The sequence below is a fragment of the Trachurus trachurus genome (genome assembly GCF_905171665.1).
Source record: "Trachurus trachurus genome assembly, chromosome: 21".
Taxonomy (NCBI): Eukaryota; Metazoa; Chordata; class Actinopteri; order Carangiformes; family Carangidae; genus Trachurus; species Trachurus trachurus.
This window is the reverse complement of record NC_139899.1, coordinates 24517895-24536813: the sequence shown is the minus strand read 5'-3', so window position 1 is coordinate 24536813 and position 18919 is coordinate 24517895. Positions and strand designations below refer to the sequence as shown.

Genomic DNA, 18919 nt, shown 5'->3' with positions numbered 1-18919 from the left:
ATTCTTTTTCCTTCTATAGCCTACCTCATATGTGTAACAAATGACCATAACACCACCTTTTTTGGGGGGTTGGGGACATTTTCAATACTCCAGAGTTTTCTTTGTAGAAGGTGCTCAGTCAGGTTTTCTGATGCACATTGACAGCCAATAAATTTTATAACCGCACAATTTGTACAAAGTTAATTACATAAGCTGCGGAAATGCGGCACGGGCGAGACTTGGGCAACACCCAGAAGAACCTGTCTGTGGGAACTATTAGCTCGGATGTGGCAACTCCTGATTCCATCCCAGGCCTTTGTGTGTGTGTGTGTGTGTCTGGGGATCTGTGTTTGGATGGATTTGACGCTTTGCAAACATTGTCTGTTTGTGTTTGATATGCTTCCTCTTGTAGGCTTTGCTCTAAGTGTGTGTGTGTGTGTGTGTGTGTGTGTGTGTGTGTCTGTATGCAGTTATATAAAGAAGGTGAGTAAGAGCTGCATCACGATGTTGGCTACGTATGGGCGAAGCTGGAAAATCAGGCTTGTCACCGTATCACTGTTAATATTAAGAAAAAGAAAAAAGGATTAAGTTGAACCAGCTCTACCTCTGCCCTGTTGCCCCTGAGCAAGACACGTAATTGTTTCCACCTCCGGTCCGGCTTTGCCAGGACTGAAGGAGTGATACTGCATGAATGAAAACAAAAAAACAGGGTGGTGCAGTGCAGTGCAGGGTAGGAGGTGAGTCAACTTTCCCTGGACAAACAGAAGAAGAAGGAGAAGAGGACGTGACAGGTGGATGAAACCGTATCCATGGCGCTGACCTTAGATAATAAAACTGTATTGAGGTTTAACCTTTCTAGTCTCACTGATGTATTTCCCAACCAAACCAGAGGCCTCGATCGTGTCTGCTCTGCTGCTGCTGCTGCTGGTTTGAGGTCAACGGCTCCCGGTGCTTTTTGAGCCATTATCTTAAAGAGATAAAACACACCCTTCACAAAGGTTGTAAAAATCTGTGTTGTTGCTGCAGAAAACCTGCTCCTACCAATAAAACTGTCACGTCAACTCCCTCGCCCCCACCTGTGATCGTTCTTGTAACTTCATTACACATAAGGCCTTAAAAGACACAACAAAAAAGCATCCATAAACAAACACATAAAGATTAAAAAACAAAAAAAACATACAAGGTCCAAGCAAACAAATGTCATACGGTTGTTATACCTGAAAAAACAAAAGCACCAGATGGAGCAAACAGCGTACGAGCAATTTTTCATCCTTCCTCACACGGACAGGATTTCTACCTGCTGGCAGCTGAGTCAACACTCAGGTAATGGTCAGATTTAAAATTAGATTTGGTCTCTATGTGTGTGTGGGTGTGTGTGTGTCTACAAAAGAGGAGGAAAAGTCCAAATGTATAATTTCCTACAAGTTTTGCATGTGCTAGTCATTTATCATATCTTCAGGATGTCGACTAGAGCTCAGTCATATACTATGCTGTCAAAACATAGGTTTGGATGTCTTTAAAGTGAATATATAAACAGTGTGTTTCAAAGACATTGAGTATTTTAAATGGCTTTGCTCGTTATCAATTAATAATTTGATCTAGAAAACTTTTCCCTGGTGATGTCTGCCTCTGTTTGTCTATGAACTGTGAATGAACCCAGTGCCCCCACTATATTCAGCTCACCTTGTTATTCCACTGACAAACACTGCCCCCCTGTGGCGAGCAGCTGCAGCTGCAGAAAAATAGGAGAGAGGGGAGAAAAAAAACAAAAAAAACAGCAACATCCAAAAACTTTGCCCAGCAACAGCCCCAGTGTTGCAGACTATATAAAACCCCAGAGAGAAAGAGAGAGCGAGAGGAACAACAGGAAGGTGCTTATTGTCTGTGGGACAGCAGCTGATTAAAGGCAACAACAGTCCAGACTTATGCTCAGTTTTACCTCCTCCCTCTACTCCTCCACATCATGTCTTGTTTTTTGTTTTTTTTTATCTTAGTGGTGACGGGTCCACGTCAGGCTCCGGGGGAGATCAGCTCCGCTTCCCTCCCTCTTAGACTGGAAATAATCCCGTTTCAAACTGGGTTAGTCAAAACCATGTACTGTATATCTCTATGAGACACTGAATGTCATGTCGTGGTATCTGTATCTGTCTTGATCTGAACATGTGATGTCTGGACCTCTGTCTCTTATCATTCTCAGTTCCCACACATAATATTTCATCCTAACCCAGAATATTTTCTATTAATTGCATATTTTCATGTTCATTTAAGACTCTGGCAGCTAATAGTAGTCAAAACAGTTCACAATACCACTACTAAGGTGCAAGATGTGGCCTTTTCTTCATCGTTGTGTGGGAGCAGTTCAGAAAAAAACACTTGTCTGTGTTATGTTATCATTAAGTTTGTGTAGGAACCTGTCATTATCTTGAACAAGCGCCTACATAACAATGTATGCAATTAAGAACATGACATTTAGATACTATAAGAGAAGAGAAGGATGCTGATGTTGCTGCTGCTGTGTGGGATGGATTGTTTATCTAGTTTATCTCTCCACAGGATGATACATCAAACCATCTTTTGTTCTTTCCCCTCAAAAAAAAAAAAATAAAACACCATGCAGAGACAGAACTAAATGTATTTTCTTTATTTGCAATAAAAAATAAGTAAAAGAGCTCCCTTTACAAATATACCAGGGAAATGCAGCACATTGTGAACACCGCTCCCGTACAGAGAGCCCGCAACTGCAGTGGAGTCACAAACTTTTGGAAGGACAGAATCATACAGAGAGCTCGCAGTGCATTTACGTGCATGACCAATAATGCAATTGCAACCACAGCTGTACTTAGAAAACATCTAAACCAGCTGAACAATACTGTGACCCAAGACTGGTGGTCTCTTTTTCCTTCTTCCGAGCTGGTACACTCGAACTGATTTTAAGACTAGCAGAAATAGTTACATCGAATCCATCGATGTTTCCTTCAGCACTCATCCTCCCAGACTTTAAAGGTACACTGGAGAATATTCTCGTAAACACGTACAGGTTCTCACCAAAAAACAGAATGAATCCTCATTGGCAAAAAAAAACATCTGCACAACTCATGTTGAGTATTTTTAAACTCTGATTGTTTCCATCAGTTAGCAATCTTCTCTCTCTCTGCATGTTACCACAGCCAGATGTTTATACATACAACCAGAAGTCCACAATGACTCCTGTAATCCAATCAGCACATTGATTTGTGTTACAAAGTTATTGCAATCATTTTTTAAATTCAATTTCAAAGTATCCAGTTGAGTGTTTTGGACCACTGGCAGAGCTTTTGTGTTACAACACGTCCATGCCCCCAGTTTCACCTACAGTGTCCACACAGTACAGTATTGCATCAGTAAAGGCAGGGAGAGTTCAAAAATATTGTAAAAAACAAAACCACCTCTTTCTTGCAAGAAAAAGAAAATTACTCAACACGTCTGTCAGGCCTCTAGGATACACTCTCGTGTTCTGGTGAGAAACAACAACTAATTGTTTGCGAGAAAACTCCACAGGGGAACTCTCAAGTCCATGCATTGCATTACTGTGTGCATGTAAATGTACTGAGAGAGAAATATAGAGAGAGAGAAAGAAAGAAAAAGAGGTTGAAACGTTCCTTAAATAAAACATTAAAAAGGCCTCCGAGTTACATTGATATACATATAAATCACCCAACTGAAAATTTCACCATACACATACACTTAAGGGCATAGCAGAGAGAGAGAAACAAAAAAAACCTATGACTATGAGTCTGTATCTGTCCCAGAGATATGCTACAATAGGACATACTGTAAAAGCTCCAGATCCACTGAATCTGGGAGGATGCATTTGTTTCTGTGTTTTCCTAAATGCCACTAGAGCTTTCTGTGATCGCCCGACTTGTGTTTTACTGTTCAATCACATGTTGAATCTTCTTTTCAGGAACAAGTGGAGCATGTTGGTCTGGAGTTGCACTTATTCCAACACACACAAACACACAGTAGTTTGTGGTGTGTTTTTTTAGTGTGAGCACGGGCATAATCACAGTCCTATCTGATGAGTATCCGCTCTCTCTGAGCCTTTTAACTTTCCTATGAGACAATATGAGGTACACGGCTGCTGCCGGGTTGAGGCGGCAGATATAAAGTTCCAGGTTTTTGCACAAGAATTTTGGCTCAGTCAGGAAGATTTTGAAGTGAGGCAGCTGTTTGCTGGTGCACATACAGGAATGTGACCTCATGTGCACCATGCCAAACGGATTCTATAGATGTAGTGGGGAGGGAAAAGAAATAAAAAAATAAAAATAAAAAAAAGACACCCACATACTACAGCCAGACCCAGTACATTCATGTTTGTGTGTTTACCGTCATGCCAAGTGTTCTTGTTTTTGTTTCATATTTCAGAAACTGAGTTTTAGTATTGATACCGTACCTGTACAAGCTGTCATAGATGAGGATGTGGAGATAGAGAGAGGAAGGGGGGAGGAGGAGGAGGAGGAAACACGGCTCTATGACAGGGCCGACTTCTGTTTCAGCTTATGTGAAATACTGCTTTGTAAATGCATGTAAAGTGAATTCCTCTTGAAGCTAATCCTGAACCTGATCCGTTCCTGCTCACAGTGCTCGTGTGATAACAGGTTTTTGTTTTTGTTGCTTCATAACAGAGAGTGAGGAAAAAATCTCCCCGAAATGATCGAAACAGAGGTGACGAACGAAGAGGTGAGAGGTCACTTGTTTTTTTGTTTTTTATTGTCTTGTAGTTCAATTTCAGCCGGGAGAGGATGGGTGCATGGACTGAACCCCCGCCCGGCCCCTCGCAGCAGCATCCACCCCCACCCACCACACACCACCACACACTCTCAGAAAGACCACATGACACAGGAAGAAGTTCATGAGCATCTGAGAGAATGAAATGATGTAGAAGTCGAGGGGTGAAGGGATGAGTTCAAACATGTGTGGATGAATCAGTCAACAAAGGGCTGAATGAGAACCGAGAACATAAAAAAAACATCATGAGTGAACCAATTGCTGAACTGCACAGAAGCCCGAGCGGTTTTCCGGTCCATCTCCTCCGAGTGTTCTGGACAAAAATCACCGCGGCCTCTTGCGTGTGACGAAGATGAGGACCCGGCGGATGGCGATGAGACGGTCCTTGAGGGAGGTCATGGCCAGGATGGTGAGCTGGGCTCGATTCTCCAGCGGAAGGACAGCGAGTAGCCACCAGCACCAGGCCGGACCGCTGGGACTGCCCTGCAGCGAGGAGGAAGATAAAGAAAGATAATCAGACAATGACTAAAACTAAAGCTTTCGTTCCTCACAGGGCTTTGAAAAGAGAGTGCGTCTCTTTTGATTTCAGAGGCTTCAGAGCATCGTAATGCAGCTTTTCATGTGGTCATCTTCAGGCTCAGTTACTCCAAACCACTGCTTTCACATAATATGGAAATATATTTTCCTCTTTTCACTACATTTGCAAGTTTGGCTCAAATTCTAGGAGCAAACAAGAAACAGACGAGCCCCTGAACTCACTGTACAGTCTTTGCTATCAGAATGTGACTGATCCTGTAAACATGGATGTGTCAGTACTTCTGTGATTTTCTAACTACCGTAAGCAGATGTTGCACTATTTTCCTGCAGAAACTGTTCCCGTGTCTGTTTTCTACTCTCAATACTCGCAATTCCTCACCCAAAATAAGTAATTTAATTAAAGTTCTTGCATCTGCCGTAAAGCAACCTTGAGTTTTGCTGTTTTTCACAGTGAGCAGAGAATAGCAAAGAGAAACCCTGGGGCAGCTTGAAGTGTTTTTTTTGAGTGGAGACTGGAAACTGCCACCTTCCCAACATGCCTCACTGCTCTAGGAAAATACCCCGGGCTTCTGCTTTAATGACACTGGCTGGACACAGAAAGTTCCTGCTAAGTTTTTAAGCACATGATGTTCAGATTCATATTTTCCTATGATAGCAGAGTCATAGTCGAACACAATTAGCTTTCAAAAGTTCATGAGAAGCATCAGTTTTTACACTGCATGAATTTAACCTTAACTCAAATAAAAAGAGTCTGAACTTCTATATAGCTCTTCCCTTCCTTCAGTCTCTTTTATGCCATAATCAAAACTTAATACAGTCATGTTAAGACACTGATCTGTTTGTGTATTGGTGCTTAAAATCAGTGAATCTGAATTAATTTTCTGACCTGTGGGTCGGGGTCTTTGCTGGGAAGGTGTCCGAAGTGGCTGAGTATCTGGCTCTTCATGTTGTCTTTCAGTGAGGTGAACCAGTTGTTGGCCTGCTCGTACACAGAGTCGTGCAGCTTCAGAAGTTCCACCAGCGCATCGCCCTCCACCTGATTGGAAAGACATTTCATTTCAGTTTTAATAAAAAACATAAATTAAAAAAAAAAAAGCAGTGGACAGGGGAAAGATGGCAGAGGTTGCAAAAGTTTCCAGTGGCATAAATCTCCACCTGACTGGAAAGGGAATGAAAATACGAAAATCAACAGCGTGTGTTCGTGTGTGCAAAGAGAGAGGTTTTTCCCCTGTGGCAGCAGCTCTCTTCTTTCCACTGCTCAGCTCAGTCACGTTGAATGGTGACAAATAAAACCCGTGTTCTGCTCTCTGTGACATTTGCTTTGTAGCAGCACGATAGAAAGTGTGTGAAACCGTGTCCTCGGCTCACCTTCTTGTCCTCCAGGTACTCTATCTTGGCGGTGTGGTAGCCATCTCTTTGGCCGTGGCTGAGCACCTTGAACCGCGACACGCCGATGGTGTCGACCACCGAGCGACCGTCGGGAAAGAACTTCACATCCCGCACCTGAAACGCAGAAGTTCATCTTGTATTTAGACTGAAAGCATCTCTGTTTCTTTGGCTGCATAAAGTCACGAGCAAACGAGCGACATCCTATAAACGGCTCTGTGACGTGGCCTCACCTGCAGCATGCAGCCGTAGTCGGCGAAGCCTTTGAGCTCGTCAGCGATACACATGCCGAACTGCTTGGTTCCAGTCTCCATGGAGCGGCGGATCATGAGGCGGTAGCGTGGCTCAAACACGTGCAGCGGGCAGGGGATGGTGGGGAAGGCCATGGTGCACACGAAGATGGGCACTTCCTGGTTCAAGCTGCGAAAGAAAAGGTGACATTGGTGAGACTTTGGCATTTTGTGTGTATCTTTAAGTTTCATTAAACACAATTCAATGTGTGTTTGTGTGAGTGAGTGTGTAAAACTGACTTTGACAACTCCTTCATCTCCTCTTCATGGATTTTCTTCCTCTCTGCCAGCTCGTCTCCTAGGTAACGCTGCAGCACTTCCTCCATCAGCAGGGTCTTGTTGTAACCCCTTGTGGCCAAATACTGCAACAACAACACACAGAGACAGTAAGGATCCTGCTCATTACAAACTCAGGCAACAGATAACAAACCGTCTCATTATCATTTTTTCTGTCAAGATTTCCAGAATTAAAGGTCAGAGAAGAGAAAATACCTTAAAAAACATAATATTTAAAATCCACTTTTCAATTAAAAATGATATTTGCATTAAAGGGAGGACAATAAAGTAACCCGATTCATTTTCTATATCAATAATATAATATAAAAATGTAAGATCAAGAGCATTAGAGTAACAGTGGACTATGTGTATTCCTGTTAGTACCTCAGACAGATTCTCCTTGCACAGAGGGCAGTTGGGGTTGTGATCCAGGCAGCGCTCCAGACATTTGAGGCAGAAGGTGTGTCCACAGGGAGTGGCCACGGGCTCGTAGAACAATCTGGAAGGAAAATAACCAAAGGGTCAATATGCTGTAACAGCTAGAAACTCAAACATTCAAATGTAAGTCTGTAGTTTTGGTCCTAAATGTTGCCAATATCTGCAGGCACGATCTGTGTGTGTGTTGGACTGTGCAGTCACCTCATGCACAGTGAACACTCCAAGTCTCCGCTGTCCAACAGATCAGCAGGAATCATCCTTCCTCCGAACACCGAGACTGTCTGCACACTGCTTCCCTCATCTGCAAAAAATTTAGTACATATAATATAAGTCATCTTTTATAAATACATTTTAAAAATCAATAACAATTGATAACAAATTGTGGTTGATTGTTGTAGTTCTTTGCAAAATGGTGTAATAGCTAACCTGAATTTATTGCATTCAACATTAAACTGATTTTGTAACATGGTATATTTAATTAGTCAGACTCAATAGTGAACCAAAATAAAAACTTTGATAGCAATAAAAAAATTCAAGAAGATTATTCTCTTCTAGGGCTGGGTTTAAAAAAAATCGATTTTCCAATTCATTCTGGCTTTAACTGGTTCAAACAACTAACTCCTTAAGATTCAGTAATAAGACACTATACATTATGAATAATAAAAATAAGTTTGATACACAAAAGTGAATAACTTATTTTCAATGAAACTCACCAGGTCTGAGGAGTTTGGAGGGGGGGTTAAAAGGTGCTGAGAGTCCATCACTGCTGTGTTTCCTCTTAAGGCCACCAGGGGGCGGCGGCAGTGCAGCCAGCACTTGAGCCAGGCTCTTGGTGCTGCCTTCGCCTTCAGCAGGGTCCGATTTACCAGGTGTGACAGCGGACAGCGCGGAGGACGAGTTGTCCACTGGAGTGTTTTTAGTCACACTGAACTCTGAGTCCTGGACACAGACACAGACAGAGACAGAGACAGAGACAGAGCGATTAGAGCTCCAGCTTTTCAGAGCAGGGTGATTATAAAAAGAGATGATCCCCTTTGACAGCCGCACTTTGCTCCGGTGCAACACACTAATCAAAATGTCAATACAAAATGCCAACTGTGGTGGAAACAGGAAGTATTCTGACAGAACATGACGCTCGGCTGAATCTTCATCCATCTAAGACACAATCCATTATCATTAATCAATTGGCTGTGTGTGTGTGTGTGTGTGTGTGTGTGTGTGTGTGTGTGTGTGTGTGTGTGTGTGTAGTTACCTGTGAGGAGGAGCCAGATCTCTGTGTGAGCGGCCTCAGGGATCGGAGCAAGGCAGGGGGTTTGATGAGTCGGGTGGCCAACCCTCCCTGCAGAGGATGCACCGGCGTTGGCAGGTCCTCGTTCTCAAACACAGAGGAGAACAGCTCGCTCAAGACCTGCAGAGAGGAAACAGAAGGAAACACTCCTTTAATTTCACAATTCGACAATGACTCCTTTTTTGCATCATTTACAAGATTTTATTCGAACCAACGTGATTCAGAAATTGAAGATCTCAGATATCTAAATGAGCTGGTCTTACCCTCTGAGCCTCCAGTTTGACTTTGGTCCAGTCCGGCTTCAGCGCTACGCACTGGAAATACTCCTGCAAGGCCTCATCGTTGCGACTTGCTTTACTCAGCGCCGTGGCTTTTAGATAATGACCCTGTAAATCAACAAGAAGTGTGAATGAAGCAATCTGGTATTTTGTACTACATGTTAAAGGGTCAGTGACAAATAAGGTTGGCAAGTGTTGTGTTGACATGCACCTTTTTTAAAACAAAATTAAGACTGAATGGCCTCAAAATGTCAAATGGTGTAACCACCAAAGATTGATAAATAATAATAATTTTATTCACCTACAGTGGACTTAAGTGAACTATCAAAAATATATATTTTTAACTGAAAACTTTAAATTGAAATCCAAAGTGACATGTTGTGGAATCAAGTAATTGCATTTTTACCAACACCACCCTCCCGGAAGCTGCTTTAATTATAGCAAACTCATCCATTATCCCCTTATGGATCAGATACAGTCCTATAGTGGTAATGTCACTGCTTACAGGTGACCTACAAATTTCCATTTACAATAAGGCGACAATTAAGTCTAAAATGATATAAATATACTCAGTTCTGATTTTGCAGATCAATTTTGAACTTGTTTTTCTCACCTTTGTCCATTGAGGCTTTATACTACAGAGGCTGTTGGCGTCCTGCACCGCCTGACTGAAGTTCCTCATCTCCATGTGCAACTCCGCCCGTTGGAACAGCAATCGGCCTGAAGAGGGCACTACACACCACAGGGAACACATAACACACACACCATCAGGTCACTGGATAGGCCTCCAGGGGTTGGACTAGCTTTTCTAGGTCTGGAGAAGTAGGGCAACAATGTAACATGTGGCATGAGCCCTATTTCACGTGTCAGAATGCTATGTAACTTGCGTCGTGATAACACGTCAATGGGGTGAGGGGGAAATTAAAATGAAGTGTTAGTCATATAACAGTCATTACATGGACATGTTATCAAACCAGTCTGTATGTCACATAAGCAAATAATGTCCTACTAAAAGCATGTTATGCACCATCATTTGGGCTTTTTAAGAGAACATTTTAACTCTCTTTGCTGCGCATGTGTGTGGTTGTTATCTTTTTTCTCCCCTGATGATTATTTCATGCGGTTAGAGCAAATGAAAACAAGGTTTGCTTTGGTGATACTGTTCATTTTTATCAAGAGAATGTGTAATCAGTCATCCGTCACACAGGAACCAAACTCTTTGTGTTTTCTTAAGAGAATTAACCCAAACTGAAGGGTCACTAAAAATAAATAAAAATGAACATCTAGAAGCAATTAAAACAAGGAAATAAATAAATAAATAATCAGGACTGAGGAAGACTGCTAAAACTCACAGACGGAAAGTTCTGCAGAAGATTAGATGCAGTTTATTATCGTCTCTTCTTGTTGGTTATGCAAGTAAATTTATTTCACAACTTATATAACTCTTGTTTTTTTATGCTTAGTTTCTCCTGCTCTACTTCAGAAGCAAATTTGTTTTTGTTTTTTTGCTTTGGCTGAAGGATAGAGACTATATACTTCAAGAGCGAAACACACACTCATCCACACAGAGGTTCAACGGTGTCGTTAAGGTTCATCAGGTTGATGAAATGACGACGCATTGTTTGGAAACTCATGGGTGGAAGATCAGATTGTGAATTGTTTTAGTTATTTAAAATCTCTCGTCACCTCAGAGCTGAGAAGGTCAGGCATGCAGAATCGGCAGCAACTCAAGCACAAACTCTAAAAGCAGGAACAGCAACCAATATGTAAATGTTACCCAAAATGCTGTGCTGCGACTAAACTCTAAACGATAATAAATGATAGAGCTTACTGAAATCTATATTACTCTGTCTCTCTCTCATTTGATTATGACCATTGCCTAACAAGTTTGAAAGATTTGAATGGGCTACTAAAAAAAAGAAAAAACAAACAAACTTTGTGGTCATAGCTCACTGCAGAGAAGTAATAACTGTTTGTTGAGTGAAGAACAAACATCATTACAAAAGTCTACAAATCTAACAGACAAGGAGACATTAGCAGGGCCACTGTCTGTTGAAAACGTCATAAGTGTAATGTAAGTTTTGTGTAATGCATCGAGGAGCATCAGAGATCCGATAGAAACTCGTCTCGACAGTATAAAAACTTAATTAATTCAAAAACAGGCAGGTTTGTCGAGCTCCATGTTCATGTCTGTGCCCCTTTAAAAAAAAAGATATTACAAATGCCTCCGAGTGTTGAATTTTTGCGTGTGGTTTTGTTTCAAGTCCGTAATTGCAGCAGCTTGATGAAAGGCGTCGCCGTCTTTCAGATTCAACGTGAGAAGCTGTTTGTCTGTTTCCTGACACCAGTGTTGTTGCTGTGAACTCCAGGAAGTGGTTGGGTGAAAATGTGAGTTCTCTGATCCTGAGTTGAAGGAAACCAAGATTGCTTTTCCAGAAAACTACCAACTCTGACCAACTCTGTAATTTACTCTGAGTGTCCAACCGGCTCAGCGGCCCTCCTGTTACTGGCCCTGAATATCAGTTATTGATCTTCTTGAATACTCATGAACACAATCTACCCTGAAAAAGCACGACTTCTGACTGGAGATTTTACAAGTGGGCTACATAGCCTATATTATTTTTTTAATGACTTTTTCAACAAAGTTGGTTTTGGGCTACCTCGAGGCTCATCCTATTTGTTGCTGAAAAATAAATAAATGCAACCACAACAGGGAATCTCTCCAGCATGAGTCATCTCGATCAATACATCTAGCTGACAAATGAGTCGGCTAACACCAATATCCATCCCTTAAAAAAGAAATTAAAATGAGCAGTGTGGGAGTACTGTCGGTATCCTACAACAAGTGGATGGTTGGCTTTAAGGGCAAATATCCACTCTGCAAAAAAATGTGGATGCTTTTGATGATAGAGAGCGTTCCCTCCATGCAGATCAAATATTACGCTTTTTTAAAAAACTTAAATCCCTATAAAAAACGGTGAACATATACCGGTAAGTATTTCCAAACCCCAATCACCGGCTGCTATATCTGTCTGTCTGTTAGTAAGTCAGAGGTTACTGAACTGATGACCTCGATCTGGCCCCATTAAAAAACAGACTCGCAAACTATTCTGGCTGGGGAGTCGGTTGACGTAAGCAAATGCGTGTGTGTGTGTGTCAGTGGTCAGTTAAAGGTAACAGACCGGTCAGTCTGTGCACTTATTGCAAATTGTGAACTCTTTTGATAATGTTTGAGAGCACTTAGAAAGGCATTTCTTACCATTTTCAGATTTCTGAGAAACCAAACAATCAACTGATTAATTGTGTGGAAACATCCAGCAGATTAGTGAGAATGAAAATGCTCATTAGCAGCTACAGTTGAATTAAAAAGAGCTCCACCTCAAACAAATCACGCTTTCAGATTAATACATGGGTAATAATAGTCTGATGATCATCTGTGAACAACTACTTCAACTCTATTGAGCAGGAATTATAATAATAATTCACATTTTCATGGCTGTGAATCTGTTCTCGGTTAATAATACAGTCATTCAAGCTGTATACGTAGCTTCTCTCCATAAAGACACAATCATTCAGCAAGAAGACTGAAAAAAACTGGAGGTCATATCCTTTTTTCACCATGTTTTATCCTGTTTTGTGCATCTCCTTTCTCCCTCTGACAGTTTATTTCTTTTCTTAACGGTACTATGCTGTAAATTCTCTGTCATCTCCTTTTACAATATGAAAGCTTTTAGAAAAACGAAGCCAGAGGTGTTGCTTTATCATGCAAAATACACCTAATCTTCTTCCTCGTACCGGAAACTCATCATTTCTATCACTTCCATCGTGTAAGTGCGACATGTATGTGCGACACGTGGACACAGATTATCATCAGAGTGGGAAAAACGCTGCTGTGTAAAAAAAAAAAAAAGGCACAGGCTGGAGAACAGCTCTGTTTCTGGTGACATCACGAGCACGTTACACTCATCCTGAATCAGGGACACCAGAGGGGCCTCCTGCTGCCTTTGTTGGGAAAACACAGACAGACACAAGCAAAGCTGTGAAGGCACTCTGTTCTCCTGTCACCCGGAGTCCTTCACAAGACAGAAGGCATGAGTCAATATTGATCCGGGGAGAGACGTATCAGGGAAAAGATGCCGTCTGTATGGCTCAAAAATGACAAAAAAAAGTGAAAAGAGACTGGGGGAAAATCCTTGTGCTTTACATTCACATCTCCGATCAATTTCTTTTAACTAATTTTTTATTTGAACACCTGAGATGAGCCGGTGGGACCAAAGGCTTGTGTCAACCCCATCGAGCTATTCGAGGACCAGCAGGAAATTAATTTTTAATGTGACTCTAATATGAGGGCCAGAGGTGGGGAGAGGTCAGTTCAACTTTCTCTGAGGATTCAAACTGTGCAACATGAGACTTGCCCTGGCACAAAATTAAGGAAACACATCGGTGCACTTTATGTAACGTGCCGGGGGAGAACAGAACATTCTGGATTTGGGCTCAGCGGGTTCAGGGGGAAAAAACAGCAGCATAATGTGACAACCACCCAAAAGGAATATAAAACAGACTTAAAGGTGTGAATATAACTTGCTGTTTTGTTAATGAAGAGGAGCTACTACAGTGCATCACTGTGAACCTTCCCCTGAAGGTCATCGAATACATCTTATGAAACACCTTTGGTAATGGGAGGAGGGCGTCCATCTTGGTCTGTCATAACTAAAGAATGTAGTTGTATAAGGTGAATAATGAGCAAATCAACACATTATTTTCTGGATAAAATGGGGTCAAAGCAGCTTAATGAGCAATTTGTGGTCAGAGAGTTCACATTCCTCACCCATAGCTATTATATTATAAAAGGTTCAAATAGAAAACGTTGGATTCATGTCCAGGGCAGATCAGATGTGTGCTACTTAGGTAATGACTGCCCGTGCGTCATGTAACGCCTGACCCCGACAGTCTGAATAGGTAGGAGCGCCGCCACCTGTCGGTGACACGGGGAAGCTGGACTAGAGAAAGTAGGTCACCTGCACTAAACACTATAGTTATGCCAACAGTATGTCACGTTTATCACAAAAAAAGTTGTGCATTATATGTTTTTTGATGCATAGATGAAGGCTCTCTTACCTAAATCCACAGCTGCGTTGTACTTCTCCAAAGCATCAGCCAGACTCTGGTTTTTCCACAAGACCTCTCCCTCGATCCAGAGTTTCCTGGCTTTGCTCTCAGTCGCAAACAGTTTATCCAACAGGCCGCTGAGGACGACGTTTAATCTCCTGTAATTTGGCAGTCCATCTTTTTTGCACAAGTTTTGTTTGCAGTGTATACAGTCTTTGACAGTTTCATCCTCCAAGCAGCGTTTGCAGAAAGTGTGTCCACACTCCACGGTTGTGGGCTCGTGGAGCAGACACTTGCAGAGGCGACATGAAAACAAGTCCAGGGCTTCATCCTCCTCACACTCCCCGTTAGTCTCTACCCCATCTTCCCCATTGCTGCTGTTGCTGATGGTGATACCATGGCCGGGGATGCCCTGCTCTTTCTCACGCAGAGTCCGGGCGATGTTCTCCACCAGCAGGGGCAGCTCCTCCGGCCGCAGCGTACCGAGGCTGGCCGCTATGCAGTACGAGTCCAGCGCCTCGGATATCCGTCCTGCGCGGACCAGAGTGTCAGCCTTCCGCAGGCACAAGCCCCTGTCCGGGTGCTGGAGGTCTGAGAGCTGGGAGCTGTAGATCTCCACGGCCAGGCTGAAGTCCCCAGCCCGGTTGGCCTCCTCTGCCACCTCCAGCATCTCGGGGCAGATGCCCGCAGCCCCGGGGCTGGAGAGCGGGTGGACGAAGAGCTCGCCCTGGTGAGACCTGACTGCCGTCTCCATCTTCTGCTTCTCCCAAAAAAAGGGAAAATCAGATACTTAAAAGACGGTAAAAGAAGATTCAGGTTCACTGACGGTCTGGCAAAAGCAGACCCAGCGTCCACTGCTGCATTGAAATCATCATACCGCTACTAAAAGTCTAATAAAACCTGGGCTTCTTCAGTCCGAAGTAGGTTAGGACCAAGTCCGAGTCACACGACCTCAATCCCAATAAAACAGGTCGTGTGTATAACATTGCTCATCTATGTCAAAGTCCCTCGAGTAAAAAAAAACTGTGATGGTCCCAGTGTCGATGAAGCCAACAGAGAGAAACACCGGCCACACCGGTTTGTTTGTTGTGGAGGTGGAAGGTCGGTGTTATAAAACACACACACAGTCAGCTTATCGCTCGCTTCATAACAAGGAGGCGGTCTGATACCGCCTCTCGTTTACAAACACAAACTTTCCTCAACCACGTCGCTTTTAAGAAATAATTATAATACTAAAAAAAAGAAACAATTCCTATGACCTTTTTAAAAAAGAAAAAATGTTTTAGTCCAGTTTGAACCAAAGCAGGGTAGAAACCCTCTCCAGCTTACTTAACGTTAGCAAGTAAGAAGCTTAAATTTCCATTCGGTCTGTTGCTCTAACTAACAATATAAGCTCAATAAAGTCCACATTTTTAAAGTTTTAAAATAGTTGACAGTACAGTGAAAGGTAGAGGATACGTATATAGATATTTTTTGCTACAGACCCACTTGAATGCCCCCGTCTTCTGCTGGACCGCAGCAGCCGATGTGTTTTATGTAAGACACCCCGGAGCTAATGCTAACGTTACAGCGGCGTCAACTGGCGTCGAGCTCCGCAAAACCAAGTCTCTTTTCGTCCAAACGGAGGTCCCAAACACACACACTCGCTTTCCCGTAACGTATCCGAGTGTCTTCATCATGTCCTCGTCTTAAAAATTTTAAAAAAAGTTGAAGAAGCGCCGGCTAAAACAGAAAACATTTCACTACGGTTCTTCTCCATCTTGGCTCATCTTTAGCTTCAACGGCTAAAGGTTGTCGTCGCTTCGCTGGGATTTCATGCAATTCGCCGAAGCAGGCAGAGGGCCGTCACGTGACTCACGAGGCGGCCTCTGATTGGTCGATTATGTGGCTCACTTATATAACGCAATGATATTGTATAACCTCTTATAACAGTCAATGAGTGGCTGTGAACTTCAACTAAATACAAGCCCACACAGTCGTTGGGTTGTTGTTTTTTTTTATATAAGATTTTAGTTTATAATATCGCAGCAAGATAGAATGAAATAATAAGGGGGGACATTCATGCTGTGTGTCACTTTTTGTCACTGGTAAACTCAGAGTTTGTGTCTGGCTGCGGCTCTGGGATTGATTCATTGTTTATGTAATACTTTATATAAGCACTGTGTCAGGTATGATTTCGTAGTTAAAAGTGCTGACAGCATGTGATGTTTCATAGCTACATATTTTTATTTAGCCAAAAAGAGCAGAAAAGGAAACCTGCTCCCCCCCACGCTTTTTTTTTTATTTAGACACCACTCAAATTTTTTGTGTGTGTGGTGCTATTCAGATACTGTTGCTATGACCCAATTCAGGATCCAGGGAGTTTCACAGGACCTGGCTCGGGGGCAGACACTGAGCAACTGCACACACCACCCTAACAGATATATTAGTGTTGAGATATAACACACTACCAACAGAGAGGAGAGTAAATTAAGTTTTACATGTTACTGCCTTGGCTTCACATCCTGCTCTGAATAAGGAAACAAAGTACTACGTTGTCTATTAATACATTCAGAACACAGGGACTATTTTCTAGAAACTGCTGCTGTACTAATTTATAGATATGAATTTTTCAGTGGTGTTAGCAGCACGGAAAACAAGACATAAAATTTAGGGATATAAGGAAACTAGTCCGTTGGAATTTGGTGCGCTGAATCTTAAAGCTGGTTTCACAACAGTTATATAAGTGTATTCAGTTGAATTGCTGCACTGCAAAGCGACATGAATATACAATGAAAAAAAGCATATCAGAACTTATTCTTGGAATATAGCATCTTCCCACAAAAACAACTTTACAATTGTCATAATTGAAAAGTTGTATAAGGAGGGCCTTAAGCCATTGTGATTCATTTCCCTGAAGTACCATAAAACCACTGTTGTCCTATCTGTTCAGCATGCCCTGCAGGATGTTGTGGGTGTTGTAAAAAAAAAAAAAAAAAAAGGAAAGGAGAGATGAATCCCTTGATAAGGTATCATAAGGTGACACAAGCTGTGCAACAACGCCGGTACAGACTTGTTGCACACCTGTGTTAATATGCAAATATTATACACACCTCACGGAAAAACATTAAATTGGGTTGGGAAGTCACGTGGTCCATTTCTTCATGCTTACAGAGATGACATGCATTGTCCTCAACCGTAGATCAAAACCTTATAAAACCTTATGAAACACACTTGTGTGACCCACATTTTGAACATGTATTATTGATGTTTTGTAATTTCTTGACACAGATCCGATATTGGAAATAGAAAAAGGCTGGAAAGACCTCAGTCCAAAGCCTGACACTAAACTGTGTCAGCATATGAGGTGACACAATGAATCATCTTCCTTCTTTCCCCCTGCACGGCTCAGTGTGAAATACGTTTACATCCACACATTTTAACTTAAGACATCAGGTTTTTTTTTTAGTTAATTTTAAACGGATATGACAGACGTTGCAGCCACGTCAACACCTCTGCACTATACTAAGAATAGAAAGAGGAAAAAATAACCAGCTTGTTGCTTTCGTCTTCATATAGAATTTGCCACTTGTCAGTTAACTGAATTATTCGGTGTCAAACACCAAAGCTGCCATCTGCACAACCACAGAAAATACATACTGCTGATTAGTCATGATATATATAAATAAAAAACAGCATAACAGAACAGAATATTTCAAACCACAGACATGGTTGTGAGAGGGAGGGAGTTCTTCATGGAGGACGCCATCTTTGGTTCTGGTTTGAATTTATAACAGTTCAAAAATTCCTGTGAAGTGGTTGAAAAGTGACACTGCATTCATCTAATGTTTCCAAACCACTCCAGCGTCATCCACCTCTCTGCAGCCCATGCAAATTCACATTTAGCTGGTGTAACTGACCCAGTTAAGTGTCAACCAAACTTACTAAACACAAAACACAATAGCAGCCTTGTGACTTTGGTGAAACAACAGAGAAAGGTGTTCAACACTCGAAAAGTAAAAAATCTAAAGTATTTATTCCTGTATTTATGACAGAAACTGTTTATTCAGAAGCAAAGTTTGGAGATAAATGTCTGCAGAAGTGTTTAATAGGTCAGTTTATAACAACAAGACGGTGACACTAATGGATTAGTGCAAGGTTTGGCTTGTGATCAGAGGGTGTGAGGCTTTAGGAGAACTGCTTTATTCCAGAAATGATCAGATCACAGCTGTCTCACTCTGTCAGTTCTGCCTCACTACATCTAGTTGCCCAATGTGCATAGTTACGAGATGAGTTACCCAATGTGCATAGTTACGAGATGAGTTTTTAGCTGTTTATTCTAACAGGGTACGTGAGGAACAGTGTCCACCTTCATATTCTGCTATGAAGGTGTTTCATTTCAGGCAAGACGAGCCCATCTTTTTTAATGCAGTACACATGTGTGGTAATTAAAATTTTGCACCAATTAAAAAAATAAAGTCAGTTTCCAATGATATATTTTATTTCACTGTGTAGACACAGGTTGAGACGCCTGGATCAGATGCCACTGCGTGCACCTGAAGTCACTGCTGTCACCACTTTATGTCTTAATC

At 42.0% G+C, this 18919-nt stretch overlaps 1 protein-coding gene across 1 annotated transcript; it reads right to left on the bottom strand.

Moving 5' to 3' along the window:
* Positions 1-2605: 2605 nt before the first annotated feature.
* Positions 2606-16184, bottom strand: lonrf2 (LON peptidase N-terminal domain and ring finger 2). Its single transcript, XM_083997374.1, has 12 exons — positions 14358-16184; positions 9853-9971; positions 9225-9347; positions 8926-9081; positions 8387-8612; positions 7875-7974; positions 7620-7734; positions 7200-7321; positions 6903-7089; positions 6652-6786; positions 6170-6319; positions 2606-5229 (listed from the first exon to the last, which is right to left on the bottom strand). The coding sequence occupies exons 1-12, from the start codon at positions 15100-15102 to the stop codon at positions 5071-5073; spliced, it is 2337 nt and encodes a 778-aa protein (XP_083853500.1). The 5' UTR covers positions 15103-16184; the 3' UTR covers positions 2606-5070.
* Between the last annotated feature and the right edge of the window lie 2735 nt (positions 16185-18919).